Source organism: Tribolium madens, unplaced genomic scaffold, assembly GCF_015345945.1.
Source record: "Tribolium madens isolate multiple individuals breed KSU strain unplaced genomic scaffold, Tmad_KSU_1.1 Scaffold_19;HRSCAF=116;Tcas5.2_LG9, whole genome shotgun sequence".
Lineage (NCBI taxonomy): Eukaryota > Metazoa > Arthropoda > Insecta > Coleoptera > Tenebrionidae > Tribolium > Tribolium madens.
The window spans coordinates 10,383,153-10,397,616 of record NW_025400983.1 but is presented as its reverse complement, the minus strand read 5'-3'; the positions used below and the strand labels follow the sequence as shown (position 1 = coordinate 10,397,616).

At 38.5% G+C, this 14,464-nt stretch overlaps 3 protein-coding genes across 14 annotated transcripts in view; 1 reads left to right on the top strand and 2 right to left on the bottom strand.

The window, feature by feature from the left end:
• Positions 1-12,667, bottom strand: LOC123015428 (nucleosome-remodeling factor subunit NURF301). 6 transcript variants are annotated; one of them, XM_044415135.1, is made up of 19 exons: positions 11,479-12,087; positions 10,265-11,306; positions 9,867-10,149; positions 9,604-9,812; positions 6,560-9,529; positions 6,372-6,507; positions 6,056-6,306; positions 5,944-6,000; positions 5,552-5,833; positions 4,350-4,813; positions 3,822-4,299; positions 3,477-3,739; positions 2,916-3,111; positions 2,125-2,407; positions 1,563-1,749; positions 1,084-1,505; positions 837-1,032; positions 696-780; positions 1-640 (listed from the first exon to the last, which is right to left on the bottom strand). In XM_044415135.1, the coding sequence occupies exons 2-19, from the start codon at positions 11,292-11,294 to the stop codon at positions 435-437; spliced, it is 7,998 nt and encodes a 2,665-aa protein (XP_044271070.1). In that variant the 5' UTR covers positions 11,295-11,306; positions 11,479-12,087; the 3' UTR covers positions 1-434. The 6 variants fall into 6 exon arrangements, with proteins under 6 accessions (XP_044271070.1, XP_044271075.1, XP_044271071.1 ...); XM_044415140.1 differs by lacking the exons at positions 10,265-11,306; positions 11,479-12,087 and adding an exon at positions 12,617-12,667; XM_044415136.1 differs by having other exon boundaries at positions 6,056-6,273; positions 10,265-12,088.
• LOC123015431 (probable aminoacyl tRNA synthase complex-interacting multifunctional protein 2) lies at positions 12,242-13,714 on the top strand. 3 transcript variants are annotated; one of them, XM_044415147.1, is made up of 4 exons: positions 12,242-12,536; positions 12,819-12,983; positions 13,037-13,265; positions 13,315-13,714. In XM_044415147.1, exons 1-4 carry the CDS (start codon positions 12,342-12,344, stop codon positions 13,674-13,676), a joined length of 951 nt encoding a protein of 316 aa, XP_044271082.1. In that variant the 5' UTR covers positions 12,242-12,341; the 3' UTR covers positions 13,677-13,714. The 3 variants fall into 3 exon arrangements, with proteins under 3 accessions (XP_044271082.1, XP_044271083.1, XP_044271084.1); XM_044415148.1 differs by having other exon boundaries at positions 12,244-12,518; XM_044415149.1 differs by having other exon boundaries at positions 12,378-12,518; positions 12,806-12,983.
• The window catches only part of LOC123015429 (protein sidekick), a 60,230-nt gene continuing 59,469 nt past the window's right edge, over positions 13,704-14,464 (bottom strand). For all 5 annotated transcript variants that reach the window (XM_044415141.1, XM_044415144.1, XM_044415142.1 and 2 more), the window contains one exon: positions 13,704-14,464. In XM_044415141.1, the coding sequence (XP_044271076.1) occupies positions 14,228-14,464 (237 nt within the window). In that variant the 3' untranslated portion in view covers positions 13,704-14,227.

Here is a 14,464-nt window from a genome sequence, read left to right as displayed (position 1 = left end):
TAATGTAAATATTATATTTACTGTTAAAAGTCGATAGAATACCGACTAAATATAAAAATTTCATATGTGCAAACTTAAGAAGACTCTGTTAAATAACACAATATCTACAATGGCACTAACTATATCTGAATAGATGCTTTATATATTTATGTTTTATATAAATACACTACATCATGAACTCCAAAAATAATTTAAAAAAACTTAAACAAGTTTATTAATTTAAATATAAATAATACAGTTTTAAAAATATGTTCCAACTATCTAAATCTAAACTTAAATCGCATTCGTACATATATTCACAACTTATATACAAAAAAATGTAAAGATTTCAAGTTGGTTATACAATTTCCAAGCTGAGATCTATTACCAATCAACTTGAAATCTCGTGTACGCACTTATTGCCTAAAATTAAAAAAAGCTTATTAAGAAATAAATCATTTGTTGGTCTCCATAAATTTATCTCTTAAGCATTTTATCTTATTCACAAAATAAGCTTCTAAAGACTCTGCACACTTGAAGAACGGAGATTCCTTTGGGTTGTAATATCGACAGTTATCGAAAATTTTCGTCATATCCCCTATAAATTCACTCAACTTTGTATAACTTTGATCATTTATTTTGCTTTCAATTTTTTGGAGATCTGAAATAAACGACAATCTCCAATCACCATCAAAACCAAACCTCACTTGACTTACCCATTGGCTCTTTGATCACTTTATAATAATCTGGAGCCTCAGTTGGATCCACCGGCTCCATAAACGGCCAAGCGCTTTTATGAGCCTAAAACCAACAAAAATAAATCCCTGATTAGTAATAAACTAGTCACGAGTCCCCACCTGTAACTGTTTGATTAACTTTTTCAACGCCTCAAAGTCCTTTTGTGACAAATCCTTCATATTTGCGAAATTTACCGACGAGTTCCTCTGACACCGCGGACAAACATACTCGTCAATATTATCGGCCTCTGACTGTAAAATTCCCACGCATCGACCATGGAACCAATCCTGACATCGGTCGCAACAGATATAGAATCTAAACAAAAGACAATTACACCTACACTCAACTTCACTGAATAAAACTTACTGTGAGTCATCATACGGCTGCTGACACAAACAATACAACTTTTCTGTATCTTTCGCCTGTTTGCACTCCTCACAGACGAACTCTGTAAGTGTCCTACTACTTTCCTCGGTGATCCCCACACAATCCCCATGGAACCAATTATTACATAAATCACAACCGACATAGAACTTTGTCTCGTCGTACGGCGTCCGACAAATGCAATACAATTTTTCCTTCTTAATGCCACTTCTTTGGGCCGCCGTCGATTGGGCTGCCTGACTCTGCCTTTGGCCCTTCTTATGACGTGCAGATTTCGATGCTTGAGGGATAACGGCGGTGGTGGCAGTCGCAGCCGACTTTCTTTTACTGCTACCGGTGCGGACCTCATCTTGTTTGGTTCGTTCAATTTTTGTCCTGGCAGCTAATTCCTCCGCTACTTCTTTCTATAAATCACAAAAAAATTAAAGATTGATTCGCTTAAAAATTGTTACAAAATATACCTGAATTTCATACTGCAATTCTTTTTCGAGTAAAGCTCGCTTTCGCAAAATGTCTTTCTTGAGGAATTCCTTCTGGCGATATAGACTGACCAATATCTTTGTTCTTTGGGTAACTTTGCGATCGGGTTCAGTTTCTTTTAATTTGACGCGGGCTCGTGGCGATATAATTTTCTCTTTGTTGGATTCACTAATAAAAAAATTAATCAAACTTACGCGCCTACGTATAGATTAACAAAAATCAATAATTCAAAAACTTTTAAAGCTGTTAGATTTTCTTAGTTTCAAAATTCTTGCTCATTAACCAGCATCGTCACTGATAAGATATTTAATTGTGGTTAGAATAATAGTTATTTATGACTAAAAAAAGGTGATGATTATCTGTGAGTGATGGGTTCTTGAAACAAGTGTGTAATAAGAAAGTTGAAAAAAAAAAATAATGAACAAAAAATGCTATCTAATTTTGAATATTTTGTTTCGCGAACTTAAGAGTTTTATTTGCAACATTTTATTCACTTTATAATATTGACTTGTGTATTCTCGAATGTAATCGATTTTTACTTACTGTATATCGTCAATTTTTTTATTTTCGCTGTTTCTATTGGGCCTGGATCGCTTCGGCGTCTCCATAACCCAATCGCTGTCATCATTTCTGCTAGCACTAGGAGTCCGCTTGCGCGCCACGTTAAAACGCGTGTTACTAACCGGTATCGGAGTGTTAACTTTGGCTATTGGTGTTGGAATGTCCGGTTCTTGCTTCATTTGTTTTTCTTGATATCGTTGAAGTTGCAACAGTTTCTCTTCGATTTCAGGATTAAGGTTTTCTTGTTTAAGTGCAGTTTTTATGGCTGCATAAAAAGTCAGACAAAAAATGAAAAATACAAAATAAAAAAGAGGAAGTTTTGGTAATAACTAGGAGACCCAAAGCAAAACGACTTGAAAATAAAGAAGTGCAAGGTTTTTGGCAAGGAAACTCCTGGTTACTTTTTGTAACAGTTTTATTACATAATTTTTCGGATACATTTAGGTACAGCTTACATCGCATGGAAATTGTTGCAACTAGATTATAATAATTTATTCACCTCAAAAGTTTCCGATAGCGTCACATGAAATAATCAAAAAACGAACAAATGTATAAAAATCAGTCTTTTTTTTTCAGAACAAAAACACGAAAATATCACAGAAATAAAATACGCACAATTAGGGAAACTTTTGATCGAGTAGGAACCCTTGCTCTTCTAAATACTGTTCGATTGTGATAAGTTAATTAAAACCGATTAGCGAAGTCGTTTTGCAATGGGTAAGTAGTACAATTAGGATTGTACACAATTACAGATGGTTGATATAGCAACATACTTTGTTGAATATAATCAGGAGTAACGACAAACTGCTTATTCTGATCATTAGAAGCGGTTTGTTGCTGTTGTGACGATGTTGTGACACTCTGATTGGACTCCATATTCGCTTTCATCGCTTGGAGCAGAGCAGAAGTTTGCGACTGCTGCCCATTGACAAGCACTTGACGACCCGAAGTTGCCACATTTTCGTTCGTCTGGAAGGATTTTCAAGACTTAGTGAGAAAAAATTCCACCGACCGTGCACTACACTTTCGTAGGACCAGAAAGTAAACAAAAAGCTATTTCATCATTAGTCTTTTATTCCAACACGTGTTAGTACAAACAAAAGATGTGAAGCCATGAACAAAGCCACCTCACACCCACCATAAAAACAAGAATAAAGTTACATGCTTCTCACACTTTAATCTCTTAAATTACATGCGAAAGCGAATTGCCCCGTCGAAAAAATGTATATGAATAGACGAAACAATAAAAAAAAGCACTTACATAATATAAAACATCAATTAAATGCCAGACCATGCGACAAGGTTGGTTAAAATTGATCTCAAGTCAAAAGTACCTGATTAGCAGGTTGCACTATCACCTTGGGCTTGGGGATTACGTTGCATACCTGCTGTACTGTTGAAACAGTCTGTTTGACGACGTTCGATTGTTGTCCTTTCACTGGAGTCGCGAGCGATTGTACGACAGACTGCTGGACGGGAGCTAACGGCGGCGGTTGACTCGAAACACCCTCGGATTGTCCTTCGGAATTACTCGGTTGCACGGCGAGATATATCTTAGTCGGTCCCAAAACCCCTTGCTTTCCGGTTGAAGCTTGCGCTAAACAAACAAAACACAAAAACTAACAAAAGTCCCAAACTGGATATACGAATTTCGCAATTTTAACAGTACATAGACTCACCCTTGAGCAGTTGTTGCTTGACTTGCTGTTGCACTGCAGCCAACTGCTGAGCCGTAAAATCGGCCCCTTGTAACCCCTGTAATACTATTCTTGGTCCTTGCGCAGTTTGTATCACCTGTGCAGTCACACATTTAATTACAGTTCCAGGCGGTTGTCCCGCCAAAAGCTGTTCAATGGTTGCTTGATCATTCTGATTCGCATTTTCGCGCGCCACTGGAGTTTTAACAGGAGTTTGAGGTGTTTTTGTTTCAACTGTTTGTTGTTGAGACCCGGTTTGCTTGATCGGCGTGGCTACAGTTTGACCTGAATTCAGCTGAGTCAAGCTACCCGGAGTCAATTGAGCTACGACTTGAGCTTGATTGTTTCCGGTCGGCCGGATTAAGACTTGTTGGCCGTTTATCGTGGCCATTTGTACTTTACCGGAAGCGATCTGTTGAGCCAAACTCTGATTGTTAACCACAATTTGATTCGTTATAACCTAAACATTTGACATAATTAAAATGAAACAAAACACAAACATTTAAATACCTGTTGACCAGTTGGCGTCCCGATGACTTGATTTCCGCTAATCACAACTTGCTGCTGTATGACTTGACCGCCGCTCACTACAACGGTATTTGGAGTGCCGACTTTTTGAACAACTGAACTTCCGGGTGTTTTAACGATGACTTGTTGCGTTTTAACCGGACTCGCGTTTTGTTGATTGGCCGGTTTCAGTTGATTTCCCTGCATAACCACCTTACCTATGGGAGTATTTGATGATGGTTTAATCGTTGGTTTAGCGGGTGTTTGAGTAGGTGTTGGTGTTTTAACGGTTAATCCAGACTGTTGTAATTGGGCGCTGGTCATCACCTGGAGTTTACCATCCGGATATTGGACCAATTGCTGACCCGGTAAAAGACCTTTTACGGTAATGCGACCATCAGGTGTTCGCATTATTTGGACCCTTTGTGGGGTTTCAGTCTGTTTGACCGGCGTTGAAGTGCTGGTGACTGCGTGATAATTGAAAAATCAGTTCACTTCTCATTAACACAAAAACAACTTTGCGATGAAAATTATATAGACAATTTATTTACACAAGCGATCACTTGTGAACGAATAATATCTAATCTATTTGTCCAACGCGAAAAAAGTTAGAAAAACTTTCACGAAAAAATTATACTACATCCAAGAACAGAGAGACAAAACCTCAAAAAACATTTCAACTCAAAAAAATTGCCTACACCTTTGAAACAATTATTGCAAACATATTTTCCGATTTTTCGTTAAGTAACCAATTATTTTCATGTCTTTTTGTTAGTACAATGACAACTTTGCAAATGCGCGTTTTGAAGTGAAAAGATCACAAAAATAGAGTTTCCACGTAAAAGAAAAAATCTGTTCCATTAGAACAAAAAGACAACTATTTCATACAGAAAAAAAAACATTGCTGTTCTTGCAAAATGTCTTATATTATGCTTTCGATTGCAATCCTTTCCTAATTAAGTAAATAGGAAATAGCTCGTTACCCATTGGTCAGAACCTTGTGATATTTTACAGTTACATGAGTACTGGAACACTAGGTATTTAACGAAGGTAAGAAAAAAACAATACAATACAAACGATAAGTGATAGAAAAGTCACAAGGTATGCGTCAGTAAACTTTTGACTTCACAAATTCGTACAAAAAAAATTCACATAATATATGACTTGCTTAAACGTTTCATAAAAAAACTTTTAACATCACTTACCCGGCTGCTGTATTTGAACTGTCTGCAGAGTCGGCTGAGCTCCCGTCGTTTGCACTTTAATAAGCGACTGTTGAGTATTTTGAACATTTTTCGGCAAGATACTGGCTGCATTGGCGACAACTCTTGTCGTACCATCTGCTGCTTTTGTCATTAGTAATCGACGACCAACTAGTTTATTACTATTTGACGTCAATAAAGAAGTCAATGTTGTTTTACCACTAACGACAGCTTGATTGGCTATATTTTTTACAATCTTCATTTGTCCATCCGGCGTTGTTGTCACTAAACAAACAAAACTAGTAAATACCAACATCTTAAGAATACTATACTTAATAGAAAAAACATGCTAAGCGCCACGTGAGTAACCACACATCCAACACTTAAATCCCTACCTTTAGGTTGTATTGGAGTGTTTGTGGTGCTCGGTTTTGTAGTTGTAGTAGTGGCAGCTTTTGAATAAACAATTAAACATGACGCAAAATTACCACAAAAAAGCACACTCACCTTGCGCAGTACTTCCGACCATTTTGATTATCTGTCCTGGCGAATTCTTGATCTCTAACGCTCTTTTCTGTTGATGAGCGGCGCGTTGAATTCTCAATTGTTGTTCCATCTTTTCTTTTATCTCTTCAGCGCTTGCTTTACCCGAAACTGTCACTTTATTTATTAATTCGCTCGTATCGACGACGGCTTTCGCCGGCGGAAGATTTCCGGTTCGACTCCTAGTTATAACTTGTGCATTAGCCTTCTCTATCCTGTATAATAACACACGAGCAAGCAGTTAGTCAAAATTCATGCAAGCAACAACAGTAACACCAACCTTTCGCCGTACTGTTTGATCTCCCAAAGCTCGAGTTTATCCTCGTCGACCCATTCCTCACTGACTTGAGGGTCGGTGCTTTGAGGCGACTCCGGACGCTTGCGTTTGCGTAAACCGCTACGAATCGATGTAACCTCTACAAAAAAAAAATAAATAAAACACTGCCACTACTTTAAGACATCCTTTACCTCTGACAGTTTTAGGCAACTCCAAAGGTATAACAACCTTCCGGCGTAAATACTGCGTCTTCTCCATAAACTGGCCCACATGTCGATGTTTCAACAACTCCAACGACAATATCTCGGTCTCGGTGGTCACCTGGTGTTTGCCTTCGGTATTTGGAGGTTTAGTTTGCATGTCATCCCATCTTAAGCACGACCACAAGATTCGCAACTGTAGCGCTACAGCAGCCAACGATTTAACAATTCCAGTTCGATAAACCCAACATGTTTTAAACAACGGCCGAGCGCAGGGGTACGGCCATACACTGTTGTTCGGTTTGGCTAACGCGTGGTATCCGTTAATGTGGATTCGACCAGCATGTCGGGCCAATTTTCGGACCTCGTGTTGTGGTAGTACCAATAGCGAACTTTTACATTTCTTAGTGCGGTAAGTCGAACAAACGGGATATTTGATGATTTGTCGCTTCTTACGCTTTGTTTCTATGTGGTTGGGTACCCGTTTTAGGTAAATTTTACCTTCTGTTGATACTTTGGTGTAGACTCTTTCAGTTCCGTCTTCTGCGTGTTCAGTCTTGACTGTCTTCTCCTCCCGTTTGACCATATTTTTAAAAGCACAAAAGCGGCGATTTTGTTGTGCGCTATATACCGATGTTTTGGCATTCATTGATTGGACAGTACTGCTAGCACCGTTAATATTAGATGATACTGTAACAGTATCGGAGGTACTTTCACTTGCCGACATACTTTTAACAACACCATCTACAATAGTTTGTTGTGTGGTAACAGTAGCGGTTGTAGTAGTTGTAATAGTTATACTCTTCTTATTTAAAGGAGTATTAGCCCCCACAATCATCTCATTGATATCATCGGCTGTCATATCATCCATATCGACGTCACTCTCCTCTGACTTAAACTTCTTTCTCGGGGGACTTTCCTCAAAACTATCATTTTCAACAGAAGTAACAATATCAACAGCATTTTCGACCTTTTTTTCCACTTTCTTATCGTCTATTTCCTCCTTAATTTCGTCCTTTTTTACGATCGGAACTCCCTGAACACAAACACCATCCATTTCATCGACATAAGTCGCTGCCGACTTAAAAACATTCAAAAATTCAGTTGGTATCTCTTTGACTGGTGCTTGTTGTGGTGCTTTTAATGTCTGCTCCAAAATCGAAGGCTTTTTGTTTGTTGCAATCGGCGAACTTGGTAATTTCATCGCATTTGAATTCGTTGCTAAATTCGCTTTACGCAAAAGCGCCAATAATTCACGTCGCACTTTGATCCTTTGCATACACAGCGGCGAGTAGCAATTAGTTTCAATGTTGGTACTACCGCTCGAATTGCAACCTTTCGAGTAACATTGAAAATCTTTAGCTAATTTCGAAATCGAAGTATATTGCAAACGCAACGAATGTATTTTTTTAGCTATCGAATTTAGTACTTCACGATTAGCTGTCGTTTGTGGTGTATTGTTTGGTAACGTGACTTTTCCTACTAACATATTATTCAATTGTTTATCTAAACCTAATGATGTATCATTTTCATTATCGTCTCCTTCAACATCAACTGCTTCGTCTTCTTTCTGATTGTCTTCGCTTTTCGTTTGCGATATTTTATGCTCTTCCAAAGTCTTCAATTGGGTACGCCTCGCCAACAAGTCGTCCAATTTCGATTTTTTTGCTACCTTCGGAAACAAGAGTCGACTACTAGTTTGTAAAGCTTTAGAAACGTCCAATTCATCAAAACAATCAGGCGCAGGCACAATTCTTAATTTTTTTAACTCGGAGTCGTCATCTTTATCCTCATTATCCTTGCCATATTTGCTCAAAACATACTTATACATCTCAGGTTCTAAACCTACAACTTTGCTATCGGTTTCGTCAGAAAGCTGCACCATATATTTCAGAGGTTCTGCCGCTAATCCCATCTCATTAGAATTGACATGCTTGAAATTCCTAGAGGTAGATAACCACAACCAACCCCATCGGCCATGTATCCTGTACTCCTCGCCTTTCTGTTTCCACAATTGGTGCTTGAAACCCATAGTGTACTTTACGTAACCACTAATCAACATCCGATTTCGTTCCTCCTCCTCTTCACGTTCCTTCTTTTCGCGTTTCTCTATTTTCTTTCTTTCTTCACGTTCAACGGCAGTAATCCTTGATAATTTAATGTGACCCAATTGTTCGTGCCAAACGGTCGCAAATACCACAGGTTTGATACAAGCCTGCAGTACGATCAAAGCCCTCGCGAAATCTTTCGGTTGTTGACACCCACCGACGATGTTCAACCAATGTTTCCGCAATAATTGCCAATTCGGGTGCATAAAAGACGACTGTATAGACTGTTCCAACTGTAAGAATGTCTGTCTTAAAGTGTTTAACAGAATTGTGCGGTTGCCACTCAAAGCCCCCGCCCATTTAAATTCCGATGCTTGCGTTAGAGAGAATTTATGCGAGAGATGTCTCTTCTTATCCCTCTCTTCGTTTCTTTGTGGTTTGTTTAAAGCTATAACATTTGTTGTAAATTGATTGACGTACGATTTAAACGTATTTTCCATCCCGAGTTTGAATAAATAAGTTCCGTTCGCTATTTGACTCGACTTGAGTCGGGTCATTCGAGAAGCATCGCCGTTTTTATCGTCATCTCGGTTCAAAACTGCAGTTGTACGTTTACGCAAATCGTCCAAACTGACATTTTTTGGGGCCGGAGTGCCGGTTCGTGATTTATTTGATTCTTTATCTTCCTCTTCAGTTTCATTCTTTTCTGATTCTTCGCTAGTAGTGGTAGTTGATTGATTAGCATCAGCTGCAGTTGACGTTTCAACTGTTTCCTCGGACACAGATTCTGGAAATGCATCCGAACTTTCTTCGTGCATTTTAGCAACCATATCTTCGGCGTTTTGTCGCACTCGTTCCTTGCGTTCTTCTTCCAGTCTATCTTCAATATCTTTATTTGTTTTAATTATTAAAGCTGAAATCAACATTTCGTGTTAAAATTAATTACTTATTGCTCAATAACAATCATATTATGAAAAACACACTAACCATTTTCCGCATCTAAATAAGTTTTCTTATTTCCTTTCAGCTGGTTTGTTAATTTTTCAGTAAGATCCATTTGTCTTACAATTTCGTCTTTGTACTCATTCAATTCGCGACAAAGAGCCGCCTCCATGTCATTATTATCCAGCACTTTGAGAAGTTCTTCAAATTGTGTCTTAGACGAGTAATAATGTACCTCTCCATTGTCACTTTCTCTGTAAATAAAAAAATATATAATTTTAGGTTTAATTCAATTTTCTCCAACTTACACAAAAATTCTTCTACATAAAAAATAGTATTTCCGTCCGTGTCGATCATAACCAATATGTTCTTGCCTAGAGAGCTGTCCTTGCTTTTCTACGTCTAAAACACAATCGACAACACCAGAAACTTTATGCGAACGACAAATTCCGCACTGCCAATCTTCTTCAGGTACATTGACTAAGGGGGGATCCACACATTCCAGATGATACACTGCTGGGCAAGTTTCACAACATAAAAGGTCGCCCAGTTTGTGACACACCCGACAATGGTCATCATAGTGCATGGGAACTGTAACAAAATTACCCATTTTATTAATTATCAAAAACTTATCCACTACTATTACTAGCAAAGCACTAATGATTACAAAACCTTGTGTAATTTGTGCAAAAAATTTAATTTTTACCTTCGCTCAACAAATCTTCTCTGACGGGATTAGTGGTTAAAAACTGGTCTGTCAAGAACTGCAAGACTGCAATTCTGTCGTCCAAAGAAGTAAAAGGGTAATCTGAGTTTGTCAAAATTTGGAGAACTTTCTGATCGAAACTTTTGTCGCTCTCTACATAACTTCGCAAAACTTCCGGATATGTAATATAGTCGATTAGATAGAGGGAGATATTGACGCTATCTTTTTGATCCAGCGGACCGAAATGTGTCTGTTGTGAATCCTCTTCTCTTAGAAGTGCTTTGAGAAGCATAATATGAACTTCGGCTAGAAGACTGCTTTGGTCTTCGCAGATAATAGCGGCACAAAAATCCTCAAAACGAAACGGCGACAACCGGACTAAATTGCGGAAGTGTCTCAAAACTTCGTAAATACTAAGTATGGACATGACGTGTTCTCTAGGTACTAATAAGTCGTCGGATGATTTGGGGAGTGTCAAGGGTGGTATGTCGCGATTTTGCAGCCATAGAGGCTCCGGTGTGATGGGTCTCGAGGCGCCAGTGAGGGCCCGTCGCGGAGTGCCACTCATCGTACTATAACTACTCAAAGAAAAATCACTATCACTGCTAGGGTCCCCAACGGAGTTTTCTGATTCACTTTCACTGAGCCCGAGTTCATCTTCGATTTCGCTCTTGTTGTCACTGGAATCGTCGCCGAAATCGGAACCGTAGTGGTACTCAGAGTCGTGGTATTCCACACCGGACGTGTTGTAGCCCCGTCGTTGGTAGCTGGAGCCCGTGTAGCCCGGCTTTCGGCCCGCTCTGTGTCCGTCTTTGCCTCTGATTCGGTTGCTGCTGCGTCTGCCGGCGTCGCTGCCCTGGGGGGAGGAGGCTCGCGACGCGTTCGGCGTGCTGGACTGCGAATCCGAGCCTTTATTATAATTGAGAAGATATTTCGGCTTTTTGAGGAGGTGATATTGGAATTTTTTTGTTCTTTCAGCGACTTGGACTTTGGGGGGCCGCCCCCGCTTCTTTAGGCCTCGGGTTGACATCGTGTCGTGTAACTGTCAATAATGCACGTGGTAGCTCACCAAACGTTTGTATACAAATGCGAATGTCAAAAATGTTGCTCGAAACGATTCATGGTCGTTCAGTCGATCTTTTCGCCATACTAAATCGGCTACGTCACGTGACAAACAACATTAAACACATTTTACGCGCCCATTTACCACTCACTAAGTCCTCATCTCGATTCAAGTCATCAAATGCAACAAATCAGCCCCAAATCGAACCAACAAATCCTTCCTCTAACCAGAAGGACGCACTTAATTCTTCGGATGACGCGTATCCCACAAGCGAAAAAGAACACCTAACAACCGACGATCGGCGCGTTCCTATTGGCTGACGCTTCAGCCGCCATGACAACTTGCAAATAAAATTTCACCGACACCACGTTCTTAACACTTTTTTCTCAAACGAATCAACGAAAATAACACATTTCCACCATTCATCAACAATTCGACACCACAAACACTTAATTACGTCGATAATTGATTTTCTTGCTCGGACATTACATCCAATCCAAGCGCACTATGACAATAATTCCTCTCATACGCACCAGATGGCGCTCATTAAAAGCAATCAAAACAAATGCAACCCACTTAAAAAAAACAACCCGTTCCAAAACAAACCCCACAATTAACGTAACACTAATTTTTATCAAAAATACTTCGAATTTTTTTACATTTTCAAAATGACAACGCTAGTTCCGGTTAACCGGAAACACCATTGACAATCATTCAACAAGATGGCCGCGCACTCAACATAGGCGACTCGTCACTTATCGATTTTAACCGCTCCAGACCCAAATATCACACTCACCACCCGATTTTTACCACAGTTAAGTCTCTCATTGTATCACATATTATTGAAAAGTGCCTAAACAGTGACACTGTTGCTTTTTATGTGCTTTTTGGTGTGTTGATGACGTGCGCCCCTGTTTTGACACTTGCCCTCTTACAGTCCGACAACGCGAAACGATTTTAGTAAAACGAGTCGATAATTTGTTAAAATTTCGAAATTTGTTGAAAACCGGCAAAATGAACGGGCCTTTGAAGATGTATCGTACGAAACAGGTCGTCCGTCACGACATTACAGTGCAACTTCCTGACTGTATGTACAAATTGAAAAATATCCACGCTGCAAGAAATGGTATGGTTGAACAACGAACAGATCACATTTCATCGGCTCCGAAAAAAGTGGATATTTGCGACCAGGTTAAACAGTTTTTAAAGGTTTAATATATCTGCATTTTACTGAGTTGTTCTATTGACTAACAAGTAGGTTTAAAATTGTTTAAATGCCCTCTACTCACCATAATTTCTTGTTTAATTCACTTGCATGACACCACAGTTATCAATTTTTGTGAACAACTGTCAAAAATTCAAGTGAAAATGAAGAAGGTTACTATTTAAATCATTTAAATACAGTCAGAGAGAAGGCATAATTTTAGTTTAAATGTCTTCACTTTTATTAAAGTGTGATTAAAATGTACTTATTTAAGCTCTCATAAACAGAATAATCAAAATTTACCCGAGATGGCTGCGTTGGAGCTAAGACAAGAGGAAATCCTCCGGCAACTGGCTGATTTGAAGAAACAAATGGACAGTATCAGGAACAATTTAAAAATATCCAAAAATGTGACCGTTACAAGCCAAATCATCAAACCCAATCAAGGACCTGTAAATCCAATTAATCAAATTCCAAAACCCTCAATTAATTAATTAATTTTTAGCCCCTAAGTCTACCTGATGTCATAATCAACGCGAGTCCAACCAACCCGCCTTATTCACTAGAACTCATCCAGAAATTGTGGAAAAACTACATGTTCTTATCAGTAGAAAGTTACATCCATTCTAGTTTAAGTTCCTTGACTGAAAATGCCCAACAGTTGACCAACACCTTGGAAAAATTCAAACCAGGAAATGTCCCAAAAATTAACGTGAAGCTCATTTGGAAAGATGGTAATTATTGAATCAATTTTGTGCAATTTTGTAATGAAAACTTTTCCAGTTGGAGCTAATCCTGAGCTGGTGATCTCACACGCGCGCATTTTGGGTGAAGTTAACATTTTAAGATACTTGGCTAGAGTTACTTCAGATTCTTTAAATTATGAGACTTGTAATAACGTTCACGAAATTGATGCTCTACTTGATGTTTGTTATAACATTGTCAAGTCTAAAACTAAAACTGAAAGAGCGAGTTTGTTGCAAATTTTGAACAAGTCGTTAGGGAAAAGTCAGTGGTTGGGTGATAGGAGTCAAATCAGTATTGCCGACGTAGCTGCCTACTCAGCCATCAAACAGGCTACAATTCCTAGTGAAGTAAATGTTAATTTAGGGAAGTGGCTGCAAAAGTGTGTTGCTGCTTGTTAATTTAATAAAATGTTAAATAAAAACAAGTTTTTAAATTAGGGGATCACAGATTTATTTAAAATTTTGTTACACTTAATTACATTAAACTTAGGCAGTGTAAATACTATCAGTACATTGATAACGCTCTCGGGAGATTAAACGTAAAAACAAAAATACATTGAGACTCTCTTTGGAGCGAATATCCACAAAAAGCTGTCAGACAATAACATCAAAAGCTAAATAAATCGTCATGTCAAAAGAAATTGAATTCGTCTTGAGCTTCATGGTCGAGGGAAAAGTTGCTAATAAATAGATATCAAGATATAAAAATATAAATAGGAATGGTAATGTGGGTAGAATAGATGCTTTGAAACGTTATCTACAGTAAAAAGTCCTACAGGTTTTATATACAAATAGTATAGTTGACTCTAAATCACTTAAATAGACTTTGAATTAAAAATATGTACAAAAAATGTTAAGTCTTTGCCTAGATCACGAAAATTTGATAGTTGGTCACAATAAATTCAAGTCATAACTGGCATTATCAAATTTTCTTAATTATTCAACTATCATTAAACAAATGACGAAAAGCCGGGTAATGGCGCCCTTGACCTCGCCATGTTATTTATGATAATCTGTCCTCCATTCAAACTTGCTGAACCTTCCGGTTCCGAATCAGTATGACTCGAAAAATTTCTAACGGGTTTTTGTCGCTTCCAGGACGGTCTTAACGGCTCGTTTACATTGGCGTAATGATTAACAAATGAATGTGAATTAGAGAGAACACTGTCGTTTTCACTTTCCGAACC

Bases quoted from the DNA above. Each gene is read 5' to 3' on its own strand.
- LOC123015431 (XM_044415147.1), top strand. From the start codon at position 12,342: ATGAACGGGCCTTTGAAGATGTATCGTACGAAACAGGTCGTCCGTCAC. The intron at 12,537-12,818 runs GTTTAATATATC...TCTCATAAACAG, and splicing joins AGGTTAAACAGTTTTTAAAG to AATAATCAAAATTTACCCGA. The intron at 12,984-13,036 runs GTAAATCCAATT...ATTAATTTTTAG, and splicing joins TCAAACCCAATCAAGGACCT to CCCCTAAGTCTACCTGATGT.
- LOC123015428 (XM_044415135.1), bottom strand. From the start codon at position 11,294: ATGTCAACCCGAGGCCTAAAGAAGCGGGGGCGGCCCCCCAAAGTCCAA. The intron at 10,150-10,264 runs GTAAAAATTAAA...ATTTTGTTACAG, and splicing joins AGAAGATTTGTTGAGCGAAG to TTCCCATGCACTATGATGAC. The intron at 1,750-2,124 runs GTAAGTAAAAAT...TTTTTTTATTAG, and splicing joins AAAAAAATTGACGATATACA to TGAATCCAACAAAGAGAAAA.